The 15,684-nt window shown below is 44.0% G+C and overlaps 3 protein-coding genes across 5 annotated transcripts in view; all 3 read right to left on the reverse strand.

The window, feature by feature from the left end:
- The window catches only part of LOC133109812 (voltage-dependent L-type calcium channel subunit beta-4-like), a 29,991-nt gene extending 24,895 nt beyond the window's left edge, over positions 1–5,096 (reverse strand). The window contains exons 1-2 of the mRNA XM_061219440.1: positions 4,761–5,096; positions 3,489–3,581 (exon numbers count right to left, since the gene is read on the reverse strand). Of these exons, the coding sequence (XP_061075424.1) occupies positions 3,489–3,581; positions 4,761–4,841 (174 nt within the window). The 5' untranslated portion in view covers positions 4,842–5,096. The remainder of the gene's footprint in view (positions 1–3,488; positions 3,582–4,760) is intronic.
- A 1,440-nt stretch (positions 5,097–6,536) lies between these two features.
- Positions 6,537–10,981, reverse strand: cav4b (caveolin 4b). The gene is made up of 4 exons (XM_061221041.1): positions 10,690–10,981; positions 8,582–8,790; positions 7,667–7,854; positions 6,537–7,276 (listed from the first exon to the last, which is right to left on the reverse strand). Exons 2-4 carry the CDS (start codon positions 8,783–8,785, stop codon positions 7,126–7,128), a joined length of 543 nt encoding a protein of 180 aa, XP_061077025.1. The 5' UTR covers positions 8,786–8,790; positions 10,690–10,981; the 3' UTR covers positions 6,537–7,125.
- Positions 10,982–11,538: 557 nt separating this feature from the next.
- Positions 11,539–15,684, reverse strand: part of arhgap4b (Rho GTPase activating protein 4b) — a 35,231-nt gene continuing 31,085 nt past the window's right edge. For all 3 annotated transcript variants that reach the window (XM_061219562.1, XM_061219561.1, XM_061219563.1), the window contains 3 exons: positions 15,171–15,320; positions 14,599–14,677; positions 11,539–14,438 (listed from right to left, as the gene is read on the reverse strand). In XM_061219562.1, coding sequence (XP_061075546.1) covers positions 14,250–14,438; positions 14,599–14,677; positions 15,171–15,320 — 418 coding nt within the window. In that variant the 3' untranslated portion in view covers positions 11,539–14,249. The remainder of the gene's footprint in view (positions 14,439–14,598; positions 14,678–15,170; positions 15,321–15,684) is intronic.

A 15,684-nucleotide genomic window follows, 5' to 3' on the forward strand; every position in this document is an offset into this window, starting at 1 on the left:
CACCTTCCCGTCCAACATACGTGCCTGTTTTAGCATGTCCATTTTGTTCCAGGCCAATACAGGCCTGGTGTATTGTAGAGGGAATTGCAAAGAACATTCTTAGATTAACAGCTAATTGGATTTTAGGTTAAATATACACTCAGTGAGCACTTGATTAGGTATTTATTCGATTTTTTATTATATATTTAATTTAAGAGTTATGATGCATTGTGTGTTCAGAGATGCTTTTCTGCATACCACTGTTTTAATGTGTGATTATTTGCTTAACTGTCATCTTCCTGTCAGCTTTGACCAGTCTGGGCCTTCTCCTCTGACGTCTCTCATTAACAAGGCGTTTTTCTGTCCGCAGAACTGCTGCTCACTGAATTTTTTTTTTTAACTCTAGAGACTAGTGTGTGTGAAAATCCCAGGAGATTAGCAGTTTCTGAGATACTCAAACCCCATGCCCAATGGTTTTGCAATGTTCCTGATTGATTTATGTGGTGAGTTTCTGGTGGAATGATCAGGGTACAGAGTGGTGAGTTTCTGGTGGAATGATCAGGGTACAGATTGGTGAGTTTCTGGTGGAATGATCAGGGTACAGAGTGGTGAGTTTCTGGTGGAATGACCAGGGTACAGAGTGGTGAGTTTCTGGTGGAATGATCAGGGTACAGAGTGGTGAGTTTCTGGTGGAATGATCAGGGTACAGAGTGGTGAGTTTCTGGTGGAATGACCAGGGTACGCATAGCTGGTCAGAATGTGGAGGTTTTGTGCATTAAACACATGGGACAAGAGGTAGAACATGAGAGGCATGAATAATTTACAGCTGTAATATTCCAGCGGTTATTAACCACCTCATATTCATAATTAATAACCTGCTCTCGGCAGGGGAAATCCGCATAGATATTTCTCATTCTTTCCAGCTCGTTTTTCAAAGTAAGCTTTACAATGCATGATTCCTCGCATGCTTTTGAGGCAAACAGCACACATACCGATCATATAATTTCCTCAAATGTGTTCATTATTAGATCATTATCATCAAAATGTTTATGTTTGACTTCTCTAGATTTTACCCTTAACATACAGAAAAATACCATTCTGCAGCCCATGTTACAGGGAACATTAAATACAATAAAGTACACTGAATGCAAGTGTATACAAAAACAATGTAGTGGGGAAAGGGGTGGAGGGTCTGATTTAAGCAGCAGAGAGCAGAGGAAGGGGGGATTCTATGGGAGAGCAGAGAGGAAAACATGAAGCAGGGAGGAGAGGAAAGAAGAGAGAGGACAAGAGCAGCAAATGGATGTTCTGGAGAGAGTGATTCGCCCCGGAGGGATGAGAAGAAGAAGAAAGTAATGTTTCAGGTTTCCGTAGTAGGACAGAGCAAGGAGATCATTGTCAATGATCTGACACTTTGAGAACAGCTCCTAGAGTATACCTTGGCTAAGCAGCCTGGTTTTTATTGGAGCTATTGATCCAGTTTTCCAAGGGGAGAGGCAGTATCAATGTCACAGATGGAAGGGGGGTGGGATCAAGGAGCTGGAATCTCTCTCTCTCTCTCTCTCTCTCTCTCTCTCTCACTCACTCTCTCTCTCTCAATCTATCTCTCTCTCTCACTCTATCGCTCTCTCTCACTCACTCTATCTCTCTCTCACTCACTCTATCTCTCTCTCTCTCACTCTATCTCTCTCACTGTCTCTCACTCACTCTCTCTCACTCACTCTATCTCTCTCTCTCTCACTCTCTCTCACTCACTCTATCTCTCTCTCTCTCACTCTCTCTCACTCTCTCTTTCTCTCTCTACAAAGGGTAACACTGTATTCATGTTGTAAAAATTAAATCTTAAATTACGTAGCACTGGTTATGAGGTATAGTAGCCATCATAATAAGCTGAATCAGAACCTCACACATCAGCTAACCATGACTACACATTCTAAAAAACAACACAAGAATAATGAATGTATATTCATAACAAGCTGTAAGTACTGTAGTCAAGTTACGACAAGAGTTAAAACCAAATAATGTCAGCCACTCAAAATCCAGGAGGTTATATTTTGAGCGAGTCCATTTTTAGAATCATTCAGGAGATGCTCTACGTATGCACTGCTTTTCATGACTGTTTCGGTGGGTCAGCATTGTGAATGAAAATAAAAACATTATTTGGCAGCTCGACTATTTTCTAGAGATAATAAATAAATAAATAAATAAATAAATAAATAAATAATTAATAATAATAATAAAAATAAAAATAATAATAATTAGCTATTTGGTATTACATATTTCTAAGCACATTTGTCATAATTCAGTGCTCTCGCACCTTAACCTGACACGACTTAACCTGAGCATACTTGTCCTAATCTTTGCCACATTTTCATCAAGTTAAAAACTAATTGAACTATCTTCCCAATTTCCATTTCTTCACTGACCTCAGTACGTCCATACAGAGTCCTGTAGTTTCCTCCTGGTGCCACTCTGCGCTCACGGTCTCCCCCTTTCGACCAAAACCTTTAAATCACTCCAGGCTAATTACCAGATGATGCCGCACGAACAGAAAAGCTATCGACGAGCGCGATGCAGTAAAGATACTGGGCAGAAATCTTCCAATAGCATTAAAGCAGTCCCAATAGTGTTGGTTGCACAGCACACATTAGGCAAATTAACCAATGCTATATGGTGTGTAATCATCCAGCAAAAGTAAATTAAGCAAAAAATCTTTTTAGCCTAATTTCTCCCCAAATACAACGCACTCTTAAACACCACAAAACCGCTCCCGATACTGCTGCGCTGTGGCTGGCCTAAAAACATTAATTAAAAAACAAGAACTAGGGTGGGCTGGGATTTATACGTAATAAGCCGAGGATTTCATACCACTGAGGCCCCCTGCTGGAAATTTGGAGCAGAACCGCATAAAGATGTAACACGTCAAAATAACCGTATTGCCGATAAACACACACGAGGAACAGATTTACAAACACGACATATCTGAACACTATTTTCCGCTCAGGATGTAATACACAATGCAACGTTAACGGTTATATGACAACTTCACTGTGACAAAATTACGCTTCGAAAGGGCTTTAAATATAGATATTTACAAAATATATTACATGTGCAAATGACTCACTCCTGAGTAACTGCTCGGGATAATTTTACATATGAATTGACACAAAAAAAGCATAATCAAACAAAAGCACCAATGGGATTATCTAAATAAAAACCAATGAGCACACAGGTCCAAGGAACATACAAATCAGTTTCGGAAATAGTTTCCAGTTTTTGAAACCTGTGGCACCTACTACTTCCTCCATCAAACACTGCAGATCCACTAACCACCGACAAGTGTACTTATTTACATAACCATCCCCGGTTTAGGCATAGATTCACAGCTTAACAACATAAATTAAAATGTGAACTTTTCCCACCAAACAGGTGAACTTGCCTATTCTATAAACCGCATATGCCCTATCCCAAACCGTCCTAAATTGTAACCGGAAGCAAATGGAAGTTACCTGTCTCTTGATGAAGCTGGAGGTGGTGTCAGAAGACGTGCTGCCATCTGAACGTTTGAAGCGGCTCTTGCGTTTAGGCAACTTGCGCGGCAGCTGTGCAAAGAATGTGCATTTTTATAATGACTTGGATTTTCATTTTAATGGATAATTTGAAAAAATGTTGATATCATACACATATTGATTTTGCCCACTGTGGTTGGTAGGGAGGCCTTAGAAATGGCTCAATGGCTCACATGTACATGTGATGTCACTACGACAGGATCATTTGGACACTGTCACCTGATGTTACATACACAAGAAGTATAAGGCACATTAATATAAAATAAAAACAAACTGCTGATGCGTCTGCTGTAAACTGTTGTTGTATGATCAAAAGTGAACTACAGTGTCTCGCAAGAAGACTACGGGTTCATTTAATGACTACTGGAACCGTTTCTGTTCAGTAAACCGACGGGTCCAAATACAGAATACTTTCTTTGAAACCAGGAGGGCCGGGAGGCTTTGTATAGCTATCGACAACCAAGTGGAGACTAACCGACTGAAAGGCTAAAAAAACATGCATGTGTTGGCATAAGCTATATCTCTGATAGATTTAACAAAATAATCTCTCCAATAAATAGAGTTTGGCTCATACTTGTGGCGCGTGAGAGTAGACACCGAATGGCGGTCTAAACACCCTGCAGACATACTGTAGGATACAGGTGAGTTAAACAGCAATAGAAGCGACACCTGGCACCAGGGATATCTATATTTTAATTTAGAATGATGAAATCGACATTGCGTAAAGACTCAAGACAAATGTTAGGTATATTCGGTGATGTGATTTATTGTCGTAAGACGCAATACAATAAATCTCGCCTACTGTATATGCGTGCTGTATAGAAACAGCAGTGTAGCAAGATGCGTGAAATAAATAATAAATCACAATTCACAATGGAAGGCAGAGGGTGTTATAGAGCATTCAGTGCGGCGGTATATCAGTGAGAAAAGCTGTTGAATTCAGAGGTTCTTGTGGGATGCAAATGTCGCTACAGCTCTCCCGTCAAAACAATTTGGAAAACTGAAGAGCAAATGTGTCCAAATAGCGACAGCCACACATTGACGCTGCATTCGTATGGCTTTGCCGCCGTATTAGCACTGGGCATTGCAGTTATGAGGCGCTGTGCTGATGCTGAACCAAACCACCAGTTTACGCTTCAACAACAAGTAGAGAGGGATTAACGATTTGTATTGTCATGCTGTATAAAATGTAATTTAACTTAACGTCCTTACCTGAAAATAATGCGCTTGGGAGCCGGTTTCAGCGCCAGACAGAGGACCTGCGGAAGATTTGGACATTTTCACTTGCACCATCTATTTCAGAGCGTAGGGAGGCGGGTTGTTCTGAGGCATAGGTTATTGGAAGAAACGGCGATACGAAATGCATTGATACGGTAGACGCAGGGAAAAGACGGATTCAGTGTAGTGTAACAGTACAGGAAAAACACATAGGGCGATGCGCTGTTCTCCACGAAACCTTTATCCGATCCTGCATCAAATGAGATAGTGGCTCATGTCATGGCCAGCGCGGCGTTAATAGTTAATACCCGTAGTATGTATGTTGGAATCAGTACCAATCCCCCCGCACAGACACAGACACACACCTCTCTCTCTCTCTCTCTCTCTCTCTCTCTCTCTCTCTCTCTCTCTCTCTCTCTCTCTCTCTCTCTCTCTCGCTCTCGCTCTCTCTCTCGTTCCACGTATTCGCAGATCTCGCAGCATTTGTTTTGTTCATTGTCCACCAGCTTAATTCAAAAAATGTGATTTGGAACAACATAACCAGATGGTATGTACCCTTGTACTTATCACAAGGGAGACAAGCACCCTATAGAAACCTAGTTAAATAGGACAGAACTGAGTAAACCATCCAAGAACATGAATTGAAATTGCGTTAACAGATAGTAAGTGATCTATGGCTTTATTGTAGTGCATCTCTCTTGCTCAAGGCACTTTGGGGCATGCGGGTCTACAGGACCTCTACAGCAGCATGTTCTTCACTTCACTTTCACCTGAAGACTGAAAATAAATAAGCTGGGGGCCTACTCAACACGTGTCTCAACCCTCTATCCTTCATCGCCCGTTTTTCCGACATCAGCAAGCTCAACCACCTCGTTGGCCAGACCCTTTCCTCCACCATGCCTCCTTGCCCTTCACCTGAGCCCTGAATGTTGACCTCACCGAGTTTCACCAACCTGGTGCCTCCACTTCCCCTCTGCTCACCTGCTCACCCATCATCTTCATGGTGAAGGCCCACCACACACAGCTCTCCATGGCCTAAATCACCAACGCCTGCTTCGAAACCTCCGATCCCATGAATTGTGACCCACGTCCAGGGAAGGTGAGAGGTGGCACGGGAGCCCATCTCTTGCCTGTACCGTGCAGCCTCTGAGCCTCTGTGTAGCCTGGTGGGAGGGGATGTGGGACAGAGCTCACTGTCTCCCCGAGAGTGGAAGTATTCCTCCTCCAGGGATGGTGCGGCGTGAGAGAAGCCCCCTCTGCTTCCTTGGGTGCCCCCCATCAAAACGCAACAAGACGAAGGTGGAACTGGTTCACCTTGGATGCGCCTCTCCCCCTCAGTGACAGCATGTCTATTCATGCTGCCGATGGTAAATGGTAAATGGTTGGAATTTATATAGCACTGTACAATTGATGCTTTTCATTCACCCATTCATACACACACCAACAGCGGTTGGCTGCCATGCAAGGCACCAACCAGCTAGTTAGGAGCAGCAGCTTGGGGGTTTGGGATTCTTGCTCAGGGACACTTTGACACACCCAGGGCAGGATCGAATCGGCAAACCCTCTGACTGCCAGACGACGGCTCTTACCGCCTGAGACAATGTCACCCTGATGGGCTGGAGCCTATTCAGAGTGCCTGCTAGCAGGACCCGCATCAAGGGAACAAGCACGTTAATCATTGTATATGAAATTCACACAAACATCATATGCACAGTGAAAGGGCCTGATTTACCTGTATGTATAATCATTTTTTTTTATTAACCAGCTTACTCAATGCATTAGATTTACATTACAGTATATATTTAAAAACAGGCAGGGTGCAAGTACGAGTGTGTGATTAGGTCAAGAGCCATTAAATCTGTCCTTAAACTAAAAAAAGTACTTGCTTACTTCTCCAAGCTGCTGTGTTCTTAAGAATGCATGTGCTAGAAGACTTATTTAGGTTTTTCTAGTATACTATCATGCACCCACAGTTCTAAAAGAACACCTACCTACTAGTATAAATTGGACTTTGTTGAAATACTCAATATGAGAGCCAGCAGCTGGCAAAAATACATTACACATGCAACAGCCATTCTCTTACAACACCCAAAGTACACAAATCATTAGCTAGTCAGAATCTGTGATGATATGTTCGTAAGGCTTTGTTTTCATGTGTTAAAGTTCTGCACAGTCCTTTGTTCCATGTGAATTTTGGAAAGACTTTGTCTCCGGTTGGGTCCACAGATGCAGCGGTTGGGTCCACAGACGCAGCGGTTGGGTCCACAGATGCAGCGGTTGGGTCCACAGACGCAGCGGTTGGGTCCACAGACGCAGCGTCCTGCTGGATGGAGGGAGGGAGAGAGGGCACACCCCCCCCTCACTCCTTGGACAGTCTGACGTACAGTCCGGCTCCGCAGCGTGAGACGGATTCACACAACGGGGATATGAAGATGTTGACCACACTGAGCCACAGAGTGCGAACCCAGGGCAAACAGGAATGAAACACCTGCACACAGGGCATCACACACCTGAGAGAAGGAGATAGTGAGAGAGAGAGAGAGAGAGAGAGAGAGAGAGGGAGAGTGTGTGAGAGAAGGAGTATGTAAGAGAGAGATAGAGAGTGTGTGAGAGAGGGAAAGAGAGTGTGTGAGAAAGAGGGAGAGAGAGAGAAATTGGGGAGGGATATGGTGGAAAGTGAGAGATGGTTAATATTAATGTCATTATTATCCATAGGAAAAATAAAAAATTTGACACAAATATCTTCCAATCCATCACAGTCACAATCACAATAGATTTCCATTCTACACTGCTCCAAAAAATATTATGAATGGTAAGAAATGATTTGCATATGAATGTAAAGTGCAAGGAATAACGGCGTATTGTATTGTAATAAATCAGCAGACGTGCGGTGGGGTTACCAGATGTGCAGGCAGGCGAGCCAGGCGAACAGGCAGCCGGAGAGGAGAGAGACCGGCACAGCCAGCAGCAGGGTGAGGCAGCGATAGCCCCAGACGCGCGCCGACTCGAAACCGATGCTGCTGTACACCCACACCCGGTCGCAGCTGTGCGGGGAGGCAGGCTCTGCCAGCACGTCGCTGAACTCCACCTGGACCCGCATGACGACAGGGGATGTGCCAGAACGTTCTCGTCAGTATTACTCTATGTTTACGTTTTTACATTTTTTTGTCATTTGGCAGACGCTTTTAATCCAAAGCGATTTATAAGCGCATAGGTTCTTCCACAAGTTAAAAGCACCGAATACATAACTAGCTAAACACGCGTGAAGAGCTGTTCTAAACAAAAAGACAATTGTCATCGTAAGTGCAAGTTTTAGTTTATTATTGTTATATTTTATTGGTTAGGGTTAGACAAGAGGGATATGGGGAGGGACTCTGCTGTTCTGACAGTGGTAGGCAAGTCATTCCACCACTGAGGAACCAGAACGGAAAACAGGCGTGAACGTGACATATGTCACTGAAATGTATTCAGCGTGCTCTTAATATCAGATCTGCAATGCAACCCCTCCGGCCCAATATCCCCAGGGGATGGTTAACCTCACACAAACTACTTTGATAATGTTCCATCCAAAAGGTAGTGAGTTACAGTTCCCAACATGTACATATGTCCACTTTCCATTGTCTTTTAAATGTCTATTTTAACTCCTAAACCTATGGGCGTGGTTCATTTCACACCAAGAAGCAAACCTTCTCTCTCACACACACACACACACACACACACACACAAACTTGTATGTGTTGGTTGATTCCGTATGTCTGTAGTAAAAGCCTCTCTCTCTCTCTCACACACACACACACACACACACACCCACAGACCTGTATGTGTTTGTTGATTCCGTATGGGTCCCGGGACTCCAGATGGGACAGGGAGGGGTAGGGAGAGGGGGTGGAGAACTCTGGAGGTGGGGGTGGAGTTTGCAGTTGTGACTCCTCCTCTTCTTCCTCATAATCAGCATCATCATCATCATCATCATCATCATCAAGCTTACACTCCACCAGATTCTCTTCAGACATCATCATTATGGCTGAGAGGGATGGGAACAACATAAGAAGAATAGCACAATTGTACACTTGTAATTGTAACGTCTTTTTATCTTTAAGTGAACTGTGGATATAATTTCATGTCATTGCTGCTGGCCTACATCAAAGGACCACTCCAATTAGGAATTTCCAAGGCACTCTTATCAGAGGTGGTGAGTATTTTTAAAAGCTTTTCAAAAAACCTGAAAATCCATGTTGGAAAAGTTTAAAAACAAGAATGCGGTCTTCATGCTTAGGACAACTAAAACCTTTCCTCATGTACAAACATCTCACAAAGAACAATCGCGGTCTTGAGAAAACTGCAAATGTAAAAGCCAGTCTGTAGCACAGTGTCAGCTCAGAGTAGCTCAAATGCACAACATGATATTTGCACCTAGACGCACTTCAGTGTAAAATCTGTGTTAGGCATAACCATCTTGATTCATAGCTATAGGCTGCTTTCAAACCACCTGCAGCTTCTAACTGTTCAAACCGGCAGCATGGCGAAAAAAAACATCCTGGAAATTGTAACCGTAGTGACACTGTGCATGAGGCCTGGAAGATTTCTGCAGAAAATCCCACTGTATCTTCCCACCCTCCAGTTCATCACTGCAAAAAATTCTAAATGGCCTCGTTCTAAGTGACGTTTGTGTCACTGCTCTGGGAGGTTAAGGGTGTAATCCTTTAACTCAAGTTCTCAGGCTCACAAACTTCTTATGGACAGGAGTGATCATATGTTGTTTATGTTAATTAGTGTCCTAATTAGTTCTTGCATAACTGGGTATCCTTCCTTGCAATATGAATTTTAATAAAAATTAATCTAGCCGTAGGCGGCACGGATGGTGCTGTGGGTAGCACTGCCGCCTCACAGCAAGGAGGTCCTGGGTTCGAATCCCCATCGGCCGGGGCCTCTCTGTGCAGAGTTTGCATGTTCTCCCCGTGTTTGCGTGTGTTTCCTCCGGGTACTCCAGTTTCCTCCCACAGTCCAAAGACATGCAGGTTAGGCTGATTGGAGAGTCTAAATTGCCCGTAGGTATGAGTGTGTGAGTGAATGGTGCGTGTGCCCTGCGATGGACTGGCGACCTGTCCAGGGTGTATTCCTGCCTTTCGCCCAATGTATGCTGGGATAGGCTCCAGCCCCCCTGCGACCCTGTTCAGGATAAGCAGGTTACGATAATGAATGAATGAATGAATGAATGAATGAATGAATGAATGAATAAACTAGCCGTGCCAGTGCCTAAGAATGACTGTAGCTTGCCAGCATAATAGCAGAATAATAACAAAGAGGACATTAACAAATTGAAGAAGTATAGTAAGAGTAAGTAATGTTACCAGATATCCCAAAATATCCCTGAAATGTACAATGGACCTCTATACAAAATGTGTATTTGTATTGATTCCTTCCACCAATATCTCCTTTTAAAATCCCCCAGCTGTCATTGACTCCAATACTTACACATGGCATCATTTTTCAAAGCCTGGCATGGTCTGTCACCATGACAGTTAGTAGCATACAGACAGGAGGGTAAGATTGCATGCATTTTTCTTTATGCTGTACAGTGTATAGCTTGGTATTTAAGCCAAAATAATTCATGATTGTTACTTTTGGCTGTAAAGGGCCAAGCGTTGTTATTGACATGCGATGTCCCTGTCTCCATTTTGAGTTGCTATCTTACAGACTGCGGTTACAAGCGGGAGAGTTTCATCAGGAAATTCTGTGTGCAGTAGACACATTAGCTTATTGTGTGCAGTTCATCATTACTTGTTTAGCTCTTGGTATATTCAAACCAACAGTATCTCAAGCCTCTAAAGTTGGATTTGAGAATCTCTATAGCAGCAGCGACCACAAAAGGTGATTGCATCTGTGTGGTCAAGTCATGGGTCAGGGAGCCACTCCCACTTACCTTATGGAGCGCAATAGCATCCGAATCCTCTGTACTGGAAGAATAGGAAAATCGAAACAGCACCGAGCAGGGACTCGTACAATGGCGGTGTGTCCAGTTTGAGTCCCTCCCTCTGCACCTGTCCCAAAGCCTGCCCTGTCCCTCTCCTCGTGCCTGGTCTGGAGTTCTCTCGCCACCTACAGCTTCACCCCACAGGTACTCTCTGAAGCGGTATGGACTCACACACCTGTGGGTCAACTCCAAATCGTATGAAGTGACATTAATAGCCTGAGTTTTGCCGTTCTGTGCCCGGTGTGAGAATGTCTGTCTGTGTGGGGAGGGGCGTCTCTGAGGGGCAGAATTAGTCTGGTGAGGTTGGGGTTATTTTTGGGCCAGGAATGAAGGGAGCTCAGATTACATGTTGACAGCTCTTGTGTCTCATATTTAGGTAGATGGACACAGATAGTGTACACCCACCCCGCATAATATGGACACAGTACACACCATCCAGTCACGTTCTGGCAGCACTGACCACTTATTTCTAAAAATGGAGCTCAGAACAACAGAAACCTGTAGAGTCGCAAGTTCCGCCCAAGAAGCAGTGCTGCCGTGAGTCGTGTTCTGTGGGTTGGTCAGCTCTGATGCATTCAAAGTAAAATTCCTGCCCAATATTTTGTTCCAATCACCTGGATTTGCGCACTAGCACAGTCTGGCCTGTACAGCCTGGCTGTAGACTGATTACTGAAATCAATCGGAGTTCATGGGTGGAAGAAACACTTGGCAGGACCTTTACTTTCTGACCCCTGGACTTTCCAGCTCTGCTCCCAGTAAATGCAAATAACCATCATCCACCAACAGTCAGACACCAACTCAGAATCTATATCATTTATTAACATTATTATTTCTTAAACAACAATAATTTGAGTGATAGTCATCAGAGAAGGAGGAGAGAAAAAGTATGTGGATCGCAGACACTGGTGATTTACTGTGTTGTGGCTCAGAAAATGGAGGAACAGGATCTTCCCCTCTATTCGTTTTTTTTTCACAGTGTGTATATTTCTCTCTTTTTTTCTCTCTTGCTCTCTGTGTGCTTCACTCAGCCCTGGGTCTGGACCCTGCGTCTCTCAGTGACACGCTGGCCTGAGAGCCTAGCCTAGCCTAGCCCAGCTTAGCCTAGCCTAGCCTAGCCCAGCTTAGCATAGCCCAGCTTAGCCTAGCCTAGCCTAGCCCAGCAGGAAGATGGCCTCAGAGAAAGCGCATGTGTTATTGTCAATCTGCCTGCCACCAGGCCGGGTACTTAAACAGTGGTGTGCAAGTGACACCAAGGTCTGAGTTCTCCCCCGAAATACAGGGCTAATCTTCTCTCAAGGGCTGCTGTGAATGACATTACATAAAACCGAGCCATTCGGCTTTTCTGCCACTCTTAGTTTACTCTGAACAATACATTTTAAACAGTAAACGTTATTTATTTTTCACTGCACTATAGTCATAGATTAATAAAAAAGAGACATGTAGTAAATTAAAATATAATAAAGGCAAAATAACACATGAAAAACAAAATAAAACATTCTTTTAAACCAATAAAAAGTTAAGTAGCAACGCAGAACAATTTTTGGGGGCCAGCACAATGAGTTTAACCTTTGGGACCTCAATCCACATCATTTGTTTGTCACTGATGGACTGCAAACAACATATTCATTTTCATATTGGGTGCAAGCGCCACAAATTAACTGCTCTATGGTGGCATCCCTAAAATTATATTGCACATCTCAAACAAGATAGTACACAGCTTTTTTTGGCAGAAAATCTCATAAAAGGGTATTTTCATAGTGAGGACCAACACAGATGGAGCCACCAGTGTAAACCATCTTCTGTTGCAGGCCCCCATGTGGCCAGTCTCTGCTATCTGAAAGCCACTGTCTGCCTTCGTCTGACAATTTACATTTAACTTGGACCAAAGGAAGCAGCATGAAAGCGGATGGAGGGATGAAGAAGGGTTTGCAGTGGAAAAAACTCTGTTAGCACTAAGCACCTTAAAGGGCCAGTGGCAAAGCCTCCATTTTGGCTCAAATGCATCTTCCTGTGCCGTCTCCCCACTACAAACTTCCCAAATTCTGTAATAACTTCTCAATGGTTTTACAGGCATTTGAGGAACAAAATGGCAATAAAACAGATTGCACAAAACTCCCATGCTCGGGCACCCCAATAACAGGGTGTTTACAAAGTACCCTAAATAAATTCAGAAAAAGAAAACACGCACGCAAAAACAGAAGGGTGTCTATGTTCCCCTTGTGCTTGGCCAATAAAAAAATGTGAGCATATTTTAGAAAAGTTTGTCTGGTCTCTGTCACTCCAGAGGCATTCTGGGTACGTTTAAAGCCGGTAATGGGGTTCAGGTGTGCTCAGTACCTGCCCTAGAAATGTACCTACTGCACCTTGGCCAGACCCGAATTCTCATGGTGAACAAACCACACCTTTTCTTTAAATGTCCACAAAACTAGTTGGAGAAAGTCTCTAAACATGCACAGAACCTGGTCCATATTGTTTTGGCACCATATGAAGCACTGCACACATGACACAAATCATCAGTAAAATCACCTAAATGCCACACATGATTTCCATTTAGAACAAAAGCAATATTCTGAATAAAGAAAAATAAAGATACACTTGTACTGCGTTCAAAAGTTACAATGTGCCGTTTTTCCAGTTTAAGCAACATGTTCTGAGGAATGTGTTCAAGTGCTGCTCCCTGTCAACCACTGTTTACCTCAGTGTGCCTCAGCTATGTGCTTCACCGGAACCTCTCAGTCACACTCCACTCTGGAACCATAACTGTGATAATAACTACGTTATGAAAACCATTCAAATTCACAGCAATACACATGTGTACATGTACACTACAGCGATTGAGGAAAAAAAAACAATAACCATCGACATGGAACTCATTTGAAGTCATTTTCAAAACACATTTCTAAATGACGAGATAACATTTCATCACTGCTGGGTGCTGTTCATGCTTGTGTGTGTTGACTGACGGGCATGTACATCAATAAAACTGGTTCACTGGTTTGAAGCAAGCAAGTGATATCCAGCTTAGTCATAATTGTAGTTATTGTTACATTTATTGGTACCATTGCATGGAAACATGTCTGTAAGCCTTGGCATGGTTGGTTCCAGTCTTCTGTGACATCTTGCTTTTTTAAAAACTGGGGAAGATGGCAAACACCAACTCGCTGTCAGAAGAATATGGAAATATCTTTCACCTCTCCCTTCTCTCACGCTCCCTCTCTTTTATATACATAATTACAGAGGATATTATACTGTAGCCCTTTCCCATAGAAGGACTACACATCTACCTCACACTGATGGATCTTAGACAAGAGACACAGCCGTGTGGGAGCGTAGTACGATGGTGGAGACTGCACTGAATGGCACTGCGTTGCACTGACCCTGACATGAAATGAAAAACGGAGACACTACAACTCTCGAAAAACATCTGGAAGAAGAGACGAAATAAAATCGTACAGCTCAGGAGTCACTGGTAATGGATAACTCCCAGTTTAAACCGCCTCCTGGCCCGGTTAGTCCTGCTGGTCGGCCGGTTTGAACAGGCCCCTGCCCCTCAGGCCGAAGCCGCCCTTCTTCGGGGCGGAGCGGGGCATGGAGGAGGGCGGGGAGGACGCCGCAGCCGGGGCAGGAAGGGGCGGGCCGAGGCCAGGCTGGCGGGCGAGGAGCTCCCTAAAAACCGAATTCATCTGTCGGCTCACCTCCTGAGAGAGAGGCACAGAGATTAAACACAATATAATACAATGTACAATAGTGACCAAAATGACATGTTCTCTAGGTGCTCCAGTCACTGTAACACCACGCAGTTGCTAGAAACTGAGCTCTGGCCACTGCGACACCACTAGCACTCGATGAGCTTCTCACCCTGTCGACCTGGACTGTCGGTCTCTCCGCTGCACCCATCTGTCTTACAGTCTCCAGAGTGTTCCTCCTCTCCTGGGACCTGAGAGAGAGGGAAAATGACCTTTTAACAATTCATTATTCAGCAGCTGCTTACGCGCATAGTTAAAATGAACCAGAATAGAAAAAAGACTAAGTACAAAAAACATAAACAAAACAAAATCAGCCGTGAGCGTGTGTGTAGCAGAGATTTGCCAATACGCGCCCTCTAGAGTTCAAGGAGGGTGTTGCAGCACTGCAGAATTTATGACTGGGCCTCCCACACCAAGGAACGCCACAAATGTATGAATAAAAAGTCATGTTTGGTAGCTATATGAGTGATATAAAAGGGCTCTGGGTAGCAACTTGTATCTCACGGGGTAATTGTAGTGTGTGTATGATGATATACTTGTAAAACCTGAGTACAGTGAGATACAAAAATAAATAAAAACCTGTTCACAAAGAAAACGTAATGGATAAAAGTTAAAACAAGTAAATTTAGAAATGGGAGATGTGGGTGTTGGATGGCGGGTGTCGTGTAAGAGCCGAGCGCACACCCTGCATGCTGGCGTCCGAGCCCCGGCGAGTGGGGCAGAATGAGCCGGCCCTCAGCCGGGAGCTGCAGGGGCAGTTTACGCACAGGACTGCCACTACTGCCCGCTCTCTGTCTGCCCGGGAGAGACGCGCTGTCGCTGTTCACCCTCAGCCTGAGGATGAGAGAGAGACGCGTTTACACACCGACACTCATAAACGCACACCGACACTCATTAACTCATTTACTCTTTCTATTGTTTGCAAATATGTATTTATCACAATCCAGGGGCTGCCCTGTTATTATACATATGTAATTGTTCACTTGTTAAATTGATTCTGTAGGCTTTGGTAATATCTGAGAACATGGTAAGGAGTGTAACGTCATGTCTGTAACGGGTCTAGCTTGGTAAGGCATGTAATGAGAGTAACGGGTCTAGCTTGGTAAGGTGTGTAATGAGTGTAACGGGTCTAGCTTGGTAAGGTGTGTAATGAGAGTAACGGGTCTAGCTTGGTAAGGCGTGTAATGAGAGTAACGGG

Source organism: Conger conger, chromosome 14 (genome assembly GCF_963514075.1).
Source record: "Conger conger chromosome 14, fConCon1.1, whole genome shotgun sequence".
Taxonomy (NCBI): domain Eukaryota; kingdom Metazoa; phylum Chordata; class Actinopteri; order Anguilliformes; family Congridae; genus Conger; species Conger conger.

Coding starts and splice junctions, on each gene's coding strand:
- cav4b (XM_061221041.1), bottom strand. CDS start 8,785: ATGATGATGTCTGAAGAGAATCTGGTGGAGTGTAAGCTTGATGATGAT. Junction 7,855..8,581: donor GAATCAACAAACACATACAG/GTCTGTGGGTGT, acceptor ATGCGGGTCCAG/GTGGAGTTCAGCGACGTGCT. Junction 7,277..7,666: donor CTCGCCTGCCTGCACATCTG/GTAACCCCACCG, acceptor TCCTTCTCTCAG/GTGTGTGATGCCCTGTGTGC.